Source organism: Cydia splendana, chromosome 12 (genome assembly GCF_910591565.1).
Source record: "Cydia splendana chromosome 12, ilCydSple1.2, whole genome shotgun sequence".
Taxonomy (NCBI): domain Eukaryota; kingdom Metazoa; phylum Arthropoda; class Insecta; order Lepidoptera; family Tortricidae; genus Cydia; species Cydia splendana.
The window spans coordinates 6,546,814-6,560,302 of NC_085971.1; the positions used below are offsets into that span (position 1 = coordinate 6,546,814).

General features: G+C 35.7%; 1 protein-coding gene across 1 annotated transcript; it reads right to left on the reverse strand.

The window, feature by feature from the left end:
- Positions 1-966: 966 nt before the first annotated feature.
- Positions 967-6,554, reverse strand: LOC134795861 (secretory phospholipase A2 receptor-like). The gene is made up of 6 exons (XM_063767792.1): positions 6,493-6,554; positions 5,503-5,610; positions 3,815-3,961; positions 2,656-2,877; positions 1,570-1,824; positions 967-1,157 (listed from the first exon to the last, which is right to left on the reverse strand). Exons 1-6 carry the CDS (start codon positions 6,539-6,541, stop codon positions 967-969), a joined length of 972 nt encoding a protein of 323 aa, XP_063623862.1. The 5' UTR covers positions 6,542-6,554.
- Between the last annotated feature and the right edge of the window lie 6,935 nt (positions 6,555-13,489).

A 13,489-nucleotide genomic window follows, 5' to 3' on the forward strand; every position in this document is an offset into this window, starting at 1 on the left:
GACTCGTTTCGTGTTAGTGCCGGTTTTTTATTTCCTTTTAGTTTTTTTTCGGCGGTTATTTTTTTTTTAGATATGGCATTGCACTGCCAGTGCAGTACATAATGTCTTAATGAACATTTTTTGTTCTTCCTATAAGATCAAAAGATTGAGTTCGGGATACTAAATAGAAAATTTTCAAAATCAACAAAGGAATTTTATAGGGTCGAACCAAATTAACTCTGCAGGTACACTGCACTGACAATTATAATATGTGCGTAAGTATGTGAAAATATCGTCATAAATTTTATAGAGTCGAACCAAATTAACTCTGCAGGTACACTGCACTGTCAATTATAATATGTACGTATGTGAAAATATAGTCATAAATTGAAAACTTCTATGAAAATATGACATTTATAATGACTTTTCCACACTTTCTATCAAAGTTTGAGCAGAGTTACCAGATCGACTGTCTTTATTCCCATAGTTACCATATCTTCTTTGTATCTACTCATAGGTAAATTTATTTGCAAATTTCTTATAATTAAATCATTTATTACGTAAGTATTTACTGAGATATTGAGAGCAAATAAGGCTATAAAGGAAAGGAATGCTAGCGTCTAAAGTCCAAGTTAATTAAATTACTGCCTTTAATAAGCGTATCGTTCTACGGGAACTTTTAGTAATAAATAATTTCATAAGAATAAATATTTGCTTTTATAAAAAGAAATAAATGCACAAACGGAACTGCAACGTAAATTTGATGAACACAATAAATTTTACTACATTCTTTAACTTTACAATATTTCCGATACAAAATTGCTCACAGTACCTATACAGTTCACATTAGCAGCGACTCATGTTCATATTTCTTCTGCTTCGCAGTCAGGACTTTATGGTCCAATAATCTATGTAAAAAGGTTCATTTTATTAAAAAAATAAACCTTACTTAACTTTTTAATTTTAACATAAAGTGTGACATTTAAATTATTTAAATTCACGTTTTTTATCATTGCTTTGCGAAGGTGTTTTTTCACAGATAAAAGCAAGGAATCGATTGCAGTTATGATCATTAAGCAGGCCAGTTCTCCAAACCGATCCACAAACTTCCGGTGGATCTACATTGTTGGGTTCACCAGAATTAAAGGTAGAAAATCCGGCTTCAGCCAGCGATTCGCCTGTAAAATAATAATAGCAATAAGGTTAACAATATCAGAATTGCTTGAATAATTTTATTGTTATACAGTATTTTAAACTTAAACCCAAAAATACAATGATATTTTTTTATAGAATATAAATTAATTTTACACGATATCTTCCGTTTCCATAGTTTCAAGGATTCGAATTCGAAGTTTATGGTAGCACCTGTACAGTCAACTGTAAAAATATGGGTGTACAAATCATCTCAAAAATATGTCCCATAACTCTTATGTCAGTGAATTAATAACTATGGGACATATTTTTGATTAAGTTGTCTACACTCATATTTTTACAGTTGACTGTACAATCGCTTGCCAAGTAGGTGCATATACTTAGCTTAATATTTTTTCAAAACCAATGAACCTGCTTGACACTCAAAAATAAACTCACCATGAACAGTGAACCAATCTTCAAATTCCACCCACTTAGTGAAGCCAATGCTGGCAGCATCTTTATGGAAGTTGCCGGGAATATCATCACGGGGATATCTGGTAAATAATTCTTTAAGGACTTGGGACTCAGTTTCGCTGTTAATGATAGCCAGATATGCATCTTCTGACATACAGGTCTTGAAGGCGTTTTGCCACAACCGGCCTTCTTTGTGGAACTTGTAACAACTGTTAGTTCTGTTATCCAACTGGTAGTCTGTAAAATATAATTAAGTTCGATGGGAATTGATTGAATACGCAAAACATAATAATTGAAATATAAAAATAGCCCTAAAATTTACATATTATTCATATTTAAGTTATCACTAGGTATCTCATATATAAGAAAAGTTGTTAGCAGTGCGTGCAGTTGAACTGTGGAACGAGCTGCCTATTTCACTCAGACAGGCACAATCGGTTGCGTCGTTCAAGGGGAGGATAAAAAAACCGTGGTTATCTGGCTGCTGATTAATTTGCTAATGTTTGTTACTGTTTGCGTCATATTTTTTAATTTTAGTGTAATTTCTTATTTTTTTTTAGTACTACTACCTATATAATACTACTATGTTGACAGAAAAAAATGTGAACTAGCTCGAGGTTTGTGGCAGTGTGCAGTCATACTGTTGGAGTCACGAATATTAAGTCAAAGAGTAAACTAAATATAATTCTCGATACCCATCCTTAAAGTTCAAACAAGGGTAATGACAATATTTATGTTAAAATGGAATAGTAATTTAATACTTAGTTAACTATTTACTTAACGTTATAATATGGTGAGCTAATTTACAATTTATCTGTACCCAAAACTGCAGTGAGTCTTTTAGTGACCATTATAAATTACAACATATTTTCATAGCTTTGTAAGAACCCTCATAAATAATTTTGTTATGCTGTTTTGGCTAGCCGTCCCTTGATTAACTAGATCTCATAGGCCCCTAAATGTTACGCTTTTATGTCTAAAGTCCACCACGCCCTACTGAATCATCTTAGGGCATCCTAGTATAAATAAGGTACTTATGTATATGTATAACAATAAAAATCATCTTACCACTGTCAATATACTCGGGGCCACATTTATGTGCGTCAATATTCTTCGTTGACTTAAAACAGAAGAATGGGTGATCAGTATCGCAATTTTCTACAGCTAATTCCCCAGATTGATTCATGACAAGACAGTTACGAGTACTTATGTGGTCATAATAAATGCCAACAGCATGGCTAGTTGGTTGACCACGTTCCCATAGAATATCAATCTGTGAGAGAGGGACCCCTGTAAATAACATAGCAAAATTTTAGTCAGCCATTTTAGTTTTGGCGAAAATATTATTTCCTCAAGATTGACATGATTCTGCATGATGTATGGGGACTCTTCTCTTTTCGAACAGGCTCTATTAATGGCAGATCTCATTATTTGGCACAATTAAGTCATTGTACATTATGCAAAAACTATGGAGTTTAGGTTTAACTACGCTGGGTATAATGCGATTAATAACTTCACAGTCACAAAAGATGTTAAAGTTATGGAACCCTTCTTGGGGAGAGCTAAACAAAATTAATTCATTTATTATTTTAAATGTAATACCTATTGGTAGCCTTTATTTATAGCTTTCAAATAAGAATAATAAGAAAGTAAGTAGAATAAGAAAGTGTGTTTTTATCACATACTCTAGAAAAATAAGTAAGCTTCGAGTACTTACTGCATGCATTAGTTTCCTTACTTAATAATAATAAATTGTATGGAAAGTATGGTAAAACGAATTATTAATAGGTAAGTGCTAAACTGGCTTATAACTTAATACTAATCAAGCTAAAAATTTTACATATTATTAGGTAGGTAAAGTTTTCACAAAGCTCACTCAAAACTATTTATAAATGTGTTTTTATCTATGTATGGAATGAGCACTCTAAGCGTACTTACATATATCTACAGTCAGCTGCAGAAAAAAGGTACCCTCGCCTGCATAGAAATTTATATGTCAAGATGTTAAGCGAATAATATTGCTGACTGTACATTCACATAAAATCAGGTTTAATGTAATTACTTAACCCGTCGAACGTCCATCATACAACAAATTGATGCAAAGCAATTTGACCCATATTGATCTGACGTCTGATACTGAGTCGCTACGGTACATTGAGTTAGTATCACACGTGTGATATTAGGGCGCTCCACGGGTTAAATAAAAACTTGATGAATAATTGTATACCTGTAATAGTCGTATAGTACCCTTTAGTATATGTCGCATGGATTCCAGTGTAAACATTCTCTGGGCCTTCTTGTCGGTTATCCTTATTTATCATCTCTTTCATAGCAGTTATTATGTTTACGTCTGTTGGTGAGGCTAGAACACCACCTACAATATAATTTTTAATACAGTTGCTCACAAAGTGCTACTTTACGTAGCTGTTTAGCGTGCGGAAAGTTGGTTATGTCGAACTAGTGCTTTTTACTTTTCCAATTTTTTTAAATTTATACTTGTTCCAATTCACGACTACTTATTGATGAGTGTTAATATTAGTTTCCTTTAAACGTCGTAATCAGCATAAAAACCTACTGTTAATGTAAGAATATGAAAAATATACATATTTCATATTTTAATACTTACCTCTTCATCATTATAACACGTTTATTTTTTAATATTGAATATTGAAAATTCCGTTCTTAATAAGGTGTCTGAATGGAACGGAATAGCTGCCAAACGCCCATAGATATAATATACTTAAAGACGACGTCTAAGCGAGCTGTCACTGTTACCACTTTTGTTTAGTGTACGATTAACAATGTTTTACTTATTTTTTCGCAACTGTATTAAAAAACGTCGTTCGATACACGTGCGGAAATGTCATTCTTCACTCGTCCTGAGTCTTCCCACTCGCCTGCGGCTCGTGGCAAGATATCTCGGTACTCGTGAAGTACTGACATACCTTCCGCACTAGCATCGAAATGTACTATTTTGGTAATCAGCATGCAAGTTAAACGTACTAGTGCTGGACATGCTAATGCCCAATAGATAACACTTTGCTGTCACCTCTATTGACAATGACTTAAGTTTCAAGATGACATGTACTACTGGGATCGCGTCGAGCAGCAGTACGAGTACGTTTACCTTAGCAAATAATCTAAAAGAACATAGAATTCGTTGAGAATATATCATTGGAATGACTGTTTCATTATTGTCGACCTGTCTGGCCTAGCGGGTAGTGACCATGCCTGTGAAGCCGATGGTCTTGGGTTCGAAACCTCGTAAGGGCACTTATTTGTGTGATGAGCACAAATATTTGTGTCTGAGTCATGGGTGTTTTCTATGCATATATATCTATATAAGTATGTATATCGTCGCGTAGCACCCACGGTAGATGTACAAGCTTTGCTTATTTTTGGGCTAGCTGCCCGATTCGAACTTTAAGATACGTGAATTAATAGATCTAGAAACGATATGGATTAGATATGTCAGTCTCAAAAGTGACGTTTTCGTTTGAAGAAACGTCACATTTGACACTCGCATATCTAATCCATATCGATTCTAGATATCTATATTAAGTTAATAATATTAACTGACGCATCTTAAAGTTCGAATCGGGCCCTAGGTTGATCTGTGTAAGATATCCCCTGGTATTTATTTATTTATCAATTCCGTTTCATAAAGTAAAAACTTACTAACCTACGCAAAAGATTAATTTTATTGTACTTGACATGAGACAATCGCGGGTTATTGCCCATTCGACGCACGCGAGTGTCAAGGTCATACCATATCATTAACAGATTAATTGGAGACACAACAAAAAATTGAAAACAAAGAATTTGTTGTTTTTTTTTTTTAGATGTCGTTGAAAAACATTTTATTTGTAATTATACTATTTTGAGCAAGGCTAATATAAAACAAAGATACCTTACCTTCCAAATAACATCTTGAACGGGCATCTTGCCACTTTTCTGGGACGCGATGGAGCTTGAGATAACCATCAATTTCAGACACAAACCGATAGTCATCTATAACGCACTCTGAAACACAATGGTAGTACTTTTACTACAGTCGCCATCAGATATATCGGAGCGGTCAAGTTGCTCACATGTATCTGAACACCCCTCTGTTGTCAAGACGTTAGAGTGCGGTTTCAGATATTTTTGAGCACCTCGGCCGCTCCGATATGGCTATGGCGGCTGTACAAAGATCAGGAAATAAGAAAAGCGAATGAATGAAAAAGCGCTGAGTTTCTTATAGTCGACGACCAAGGAGAACCGAGCGATGTGGCTAAGAAAATCGTGGAAATCAGATCAGGCCTAAGTGCAAGTTTATTTAGTCACAATATTGCGTGGAGATTCTAAATATAAATAAAAAGCCGAAATAACAATTTAATTGCTACGTTCCGCTTTGCAGCAAGGAAAATTGTGAAAATCATATAGGTCCGAAAATATCATGGTTTTTAAAGTACATTAATTTAATAATTATTATGTGAATTTTTCCATTTATCGTTTACTATAAAATTAAATAACAATATCAGTAACGTACCATTACGAAAAAAAACGTTTGTATGGGAGCCCCACTTAAATATTTATTATATTCTGTTTCTAGTATTTGTTGTTATAGCGGCAACAGAAATATATCATCTGTGAAAATTTCAACTGCTTAGCTATCACGGTTTATGAGATACAGCCGGGTGTCAGACAGACGGACAGACTGACAGACGGACAGCGGAGTCTTAGTAATAGAGTCCCGTTTTTACCCTTTGGGTACGGAACCCTAAAAAACAGCCGACGCTTATTTAATGCTAGGCATCAGCCCTCATTTGGAATGTTTTCAATTGGGTAAAATAATGGTACGTTAAGATTAAGAAAAATCACTTAATTTTGTGTTAAATCATTATATTTGGTAATAGTACTTACCCGCAACACAAAAAAATAAAACAAACGTTGTAAAGTAATAAGTGAGCATTGTGAAGCTTTCGCCTGCTTAGTAACGACTGAGAATATAATTTGACGTGTAGTTATTCTTCTGCTCTTGATAACCCACAGACCACCTCAAGTACCTACTAGACGCAGCACATAAGTCGAATCGAGGTCACCACACATATTATACTCTCCCGTGCAAATTTAGTATGGCAGAGCGACCGCTTATTTCAGCTACGCCCACAATTAGGATCACTACTCGAGTATTTTAAAAATATTTATAATTATTAAGCTTTAGGGGTGGTCTTGGGTTATTATAGTATAAATAAAATACTGCTGCTGCATTCGTAGCATTTTACAAGTAAAATTGTACATAATGTGAGGTGACCTCGTGTTCTTTGTAAATTCTTCGGAATGCGGTGTCTGTGTGTAGTCTGTGTGATAACCCTACGACCGGGATATATGAATGTTATCGCTTTACTGTGACGTTAAGGGGTTTTACCATATTTATTCCAGTTTATTTCATAGAAATTGATAAGTGTTAAGCAACACTTATTAATTTTATGAAATTGGATATTTACAGTGCTATATTTTGTTGGGCGGTGGGTCTTTCATTTTCTTTAACAATTTTTAAAACGTATTGAACATTGTAAGTGCCACGCAATTTATCTCGGAAGTTCCTCATTTCCCGTTACTGTAAAGTTGCATCAGTAAACGGTGCATGCTGCAGCCACCATCCGAATGTCACATTAACTAAAACCTATTATCTAAAATTCGACCATAATAAATTGCAACCGATATGTTGCATACACGCCCCCAATCTCATAACTCTCCTTTTTATAACGGGTTATAAAACCTAGAAAACCATCAATATCCCCTGAATAAATCAATGATAAATTGAAAAATAATTTCCATAGATTGCAGGCTCTGCACCATCTATATCCGCGGCTTATATTCCTCCCATATTTCAGTACAGCTTTTACTTTATAGTCGTAAAATAGTTTCGTGATAGTTGAGTCGACGCAAGCGGCCGGGCGGCACAGGGGTCATCTTTTGTACATTGTGCCTCCCACATAAAATTATTTTATGACCTGCCCACCAGATCGCCTTTTGTTCTATGAGAATGTCAGTCAGTTTTGCACCGGTTTAACGCTACGCAAGAGATTTTTGACGTTATTCAATGCGCTACAAGCTTCAATTAGCTGCTATTATTCGTTTCTCATACTCTCTATGACTTACTGTCTCACCAGCTTTGAATAAGAGATTTGTTAATATACCTACCCATTTGTTAACCTGATGAAACTCTATCAAAATTCACAACATTAGAATTACACAAAAATGCGAATTTAAGCTAATTTAGGGCCAGGTTACGGTAATTTTTTTTGTGGTTGATGTGAATGAGTGCTTGTAAATCGATCAAGAGAACTTATTTTGTAATTACTAATAATAGCATAGTGAGGCTGTTGATTCCGGTGTATATATCTAGCAACGCTCGCGTAATCCATTAGTTAACGTGAGACAAACTGAGGACATTAGTGGAATTACAACTAATACCATTAAAAGCTCATTTATCGTAATGCTTCACGGATTGCGGAAACTGTTTCCCTTATAATGTTGTAAATATCAGTACTTAAAGAAAATCATCCTTAGCCAAAACATTTTGAGATATTAATGATACATTTGCTTTGTACTTCCGGTTTGATTGCCTATGCATCCATCGAAGTTTATTTTACTCTTAACTAATAGAAGAACGAATAGATGTAACATGGCAAACCTGCATGTACAGCCACCGCGCGCACTGGCCGGTTGGAAATAAAAAACTATGGGTTTCGCCGTCTTTTGTTTTTTCTTCGTAAATTTTTCCTTTGGAAATGTTGTCGGATATAGCACAATTCTGTAATTATTATTTTAATGCGACTGTATGGTTATAATTAGTGATAAAGTTTAATACTAGGGCTGCCACTAATGCAGCCCTTCCTTCTACCTTTAAATTGAAGAGCTACTTATTACTGTTGCTGCTTATTATTTGGACGTTTGCTGCTGAAGCTTTTCTTTACCCACGGACCTCGCTGAGCCTGCGTTGCCAAAGCTGATTCCCGCACCCGCGGCCTAAGTTGATCGTACGGTTCGACAAAGAATGGGATTCAAGAACGTTAAGGCCAGTGACGATATTTTATTGGTTTAGATTCAAGTACTGACAGAAATTAGTTTATTTTATTGTACATATTTTTTAATATTATATTATTTACTATAAAGAACCTAGTTTTCATTTACCGCTCTAGCTAGCCGGTTACATAGAAAGTGCCACATACCGGCTTGACCACTCCCCATTTGTCCTTATTTATTTTAACTACTTATTTGGCCAGCTATGTACCATGACTTGTATACAAATAAGTACAGTTAGCATCAATACCAGCGGATGAAACAACGAGTTACAAGCAGGTACCTGCCGTTCTGGAATATTTTTCAAGTAGGGATATATTTATAATCGTTCTACATATATTATTTAGAGACATAGGTATCTCTTTTTGTTAAGTTATTTGAGAATGATAGATAATTTTGACACGTAGTCTGATTCTGTATTCTTCTGTAAATTTTCAAGAGCTCCAATATACATAAATATATTTTTCACATCACCTACCTATTCGAAAAAGGGCTTTTCCTTCCCTGCTAGGAGGGATCAAAGTAACAGTTTTCTGTTCTAGCACACTATTTTTACATTTTTTGCACATTATTTTTTTAGCTTATATAATCTGTTTAAGCATCAGATTGTGTCAACACTAAGATTTTTTTATTTTCCTCATAGTTGATGTGAAAAGCAGTATGTGTCACACGGTATCAAAATTATTTCGTCTTGGGCGTTAACACTTGAATCCCTCATTACGCTCAGGATTCTATTGTAGAATCCATCGCTTCGTTCAGGTTTCAATGTACGCCCTTGACGGAAATATATCATTTTGATCCCTTGTAACACAAACTACTATTAAATGCAACCCTTTGACCACCCAGGATTGAGAGGCTCTAATTACTTCAACGCGAACGCGTCTAACGAAGTACCTTATAAATGTCCTATACAGTTCTTCGTTAATAGAGCGAATTACAATAAGGATCAAATTTGACTCAATATGAGTACAAAATTGTTAAGTCAAGCACCAAATAAAGTATATCGTAGCCACGTCTGACTGTTACTTTCTCGAGTCAAATTGGGCTGCAGAATATATTTCATAGACAGAGAGACGGAGAGCACGGTGCAGCATCTCAGAATCAGTTCTGATTACATACAAAACAGTGTACTTGTCCGTAAACTCCTTGATATTCCCCCCACGTCTCAAGACACGGCTATTGTTTTAGCTGGAGGTTGTAAAGTGCAGTTTGCAATTGCAACGTAATTTATATGTTGCACGCCGGGGATTTTGCCAATTAAAAGAACTTGGCGCAGTTTTCACGTGCTTTGTCTTTGGCTGTAAAGTTTGAGTATCGACTTGGGGTGCGAATTTGTTGTAAGTACTACGTTGAAATGGCTGATGTACTGGGTAGAATAAACTTATTCTACTGTGGAGCAAAATTTATTTAATACAACGTTGCATAGGTATGCTCATTAAGAAAGTAGGTACTAGTCATTTCGTGGTATCGCCCGCCCGACCAGTGCCAGTCCATACACCACCCGTTATGTTGAGTTCTCAGCCAAAACCCACTACTGGCAAATTGGTATTTTATAGATATCTACACAGATAGGTCTTGCACTCATCTCATCAATGGCTCCTTTTTTGACGAGATGATTCTACCATAAGAGGCGTGACAGCAGTGGCGAAAATTTGTACATACTGCGTGTACCAGAATGGTCGCGTCACTTGAAATATCTCAGCTGTTTGTTTATTGTCTCATCATCGAGCAGATAATTTGGTTTTGCTATAAAAGCTTACCTTAAAACTAGTAGATAGATACAAACTATTTACTTTTAGTTATTTCATCTTCGTATTGTATGCAAAAAGCAATTTCTTCCAGCCACTAAGTAAGCATCAGCTGAAGCCTCGTTTGCTCGAAAACAATAGCTGGAATAAACTTGCAAACTATCTATTAAAACACTAAAGCCCGAGTCACACGAAACTCTGCTTTTAAAGAGCGTAGCGTAGTCAAAGAAGAATAAAATAGAAGAATCATAATATAGTATTTCATTTTGGCGTGGATAAATATAAATTGTGAGCGATGAGCTTTGGTTATACGGCGCCGAATTACAATACAGTTCGTTACACGACATTTCTGTTGATCTTTTTATATTTTTGCATTTATAGCCAAGTTCAAGACTCATAAATATTTACAATATTTTCGTTGCATAAAAATAGATGCCTAATTTTAGGTCTATTTTTTGCCTTTGTTGTCCGGAATAAAATGAATCATATTGCATGCGTGCAACTGGGCATGGTCATCTGAAGTAGTAGACGAAGCGTTATGATTGTTAAGGGCCACTTGCACCATCCCAGTAACCCAGGGTTAACCCGTTACACCATTAATCCAGTCTCAAACTGTGTAGGTAACCATAGTAACATAGTAACAAGTGGCCCTAAGTGAGTCATCGGTGAGACGTCGGTAACAACCTCAGGGGACGAAACAATTACCAATTTACAAAGATGGAAATATAATTACGTATCCTGATCCACTCGTTGAATGGAGTAACTGTTCTAAATAAATTCCCCCGCATTAATATTCATTGATTGTTATCTTAAATTTTCACCGTTTCCATTTTAGCTGTGGAAATTTTCGCTTATTATTTCATCGTTGTTCTCCAGTTTAGGTACAAGGTAAACTACGAACAAACTCTGCTTTGATTAGCATAATTAGATAAACCGACCGGTGGGCAATTATATTTACTGGGCCATTAAAGGCGTGCGGTTTTAGAAATTGCTGTTTTGATGGGAATAAATTGTCAAAAGTTGGCTGTTTTTATATTATTCTAAATATTTTTTTGTAAATTGTTGAGGAATCAAGAGTCCGCCGTGGATACTCTTCACTATAACATATTCTGCTGGATGGCCGTTCATCTAATGGTCCGTTGATTTTCGAAGCTGCGATTCAGGATTCACCTAATTTGAGTCTGGGATACAGTAACTCCTATTATATTTTCTACGGAGAACGGCAAACGGATATATTTATGTATACATTCGAAATTAAAATAATGAATATTTTTTGTGTTAACGGCCTCTTAGTCTGTAGTTGGGTGTTACCCCGCTTACGAAGCTTGAGGTCTCGGGTTCCAATCCTTGTAAGGGCATTTATCTGTGTGGTTAACAAGTATTTGCTCCTGAGTTATTCCTTCCTGTAAATATTTACATATATCTTTCTGTTATATATCGTCACCTAGTACCCATAACACAAGCCATATTGATTGGGACTGCTCCATATACTCATAGGTATCTGTCGTTTACATTAGGTGTCACGTAGCCGCCCATGCCAATTTATTATTGGGCAGCTGCTTGTTTGTGAATAGGTTTCTTATTAGCCCTGTTCTCTACAACTTGTCAGAGATATGACTGATGGAGTGTTTGCGAGATAGAAACGGGATGGACCAAGAGATAAGGCGTCAGCCCCCAAATTGTGTTATTAATATTTAACATCTGCGTCTCGTGTAAAGAGAGATAAGTAAACTGGAATGTTCGCGTTGTAATTGCCTCGGGCATTTTTACTAGCTTTTAATTTCACTCTGTGTCCATACTCCGAATAAATATTATGTTGTTCGAACCAAAATAGGTACACATTTGTCCCTACTTTTACATAGGTGTACGATTGAGTTGAAAAAAATTACCTATGCCAAATTAAAAATCCTAGAATTTCTTACTCCACATAACGACAGCCGTATTCGAACAATAAGATACGTCAAATACTAGATATTGAAACGATATGGATTGGATATGTCAGTGTCAAAATTGACGTTTCTTCAAACAAACACGTCACTTTTGACACTTGTTTGACACTGACATATCCAATCCATATCGTTTCAATATCTAGTATTTGACGCATCTCATTGTTTGAATACGGCTGCGAGTCTTTTTTGGACGTATTTTTGTGTGCAATGTAATTTAATGCCAGTGGATACACCTATGCCACTATCACCAGTTTTGACATTGACATATTCACTCACGTCTAAGTAACTGACTTTCTATGCATCTTGCTCGTACTCGCATATTAGTGCATGCAAGTTGTATGGAAAATAATTTACTAATTTACGTAGACGCGAGCTAATATGTCAATGTCAAAACTGGTGGTAGCCGTACTTGTCAAGTGATTTAAATTTCTGTATAGAGTCACGTTACTATCGCGCATTCAGTTTTATGAATTAAATAATGAATACTCGAAATATGACTACTCTCACAATGTTTTGCGGTGAGTACTTCAATTTTTTTTTATAAAAGCGCGAATTTGATCGACTACATAGTGCTAAAGGATCATTCCGTGCTTTTCCACAGCATTGTATCTTTCATAATACATATAGTATTTCATAAGTTTGTAAGTAAATGTGGAGTAGTCTGGAGTTAACTAAACGGCACGGGTGCGGTGTCGTTACGCGCCACGCTCGAGGTTCGTGCTCCAACTGAGAAATGAAGAGTGTGGCTTTGTACAAATTCCGAATGTGTTCTCTCACGGGAACAACGTTTTATTTCAACTTCGGAAATAAACGTGGTTCTAGGAAGAATTATTTTCTATTTCGTAACATTGACTATGGTCCTCAAAATGCAGTGACTGGGGCTCTGAAAAAAAAATACCAAGGAGCACGGCACGAACTATTTGGAGTAAATGCAGTTAGTAAGTCCAGTTTTATTTATAACTTCTGGACTACCTACTTCAGATGCTTCCAGGGACCACCTGCTAGTGGTCCGCGGATCAACGGTTGAAAATCATAGTGTTATACTTATTTGTGACTAGAACTCTTCTTCAAAATAGCGTTTGCCGATGCAAAAGAAGTAATAAATATTGTATGCATAGATCAAAACAATTTTGT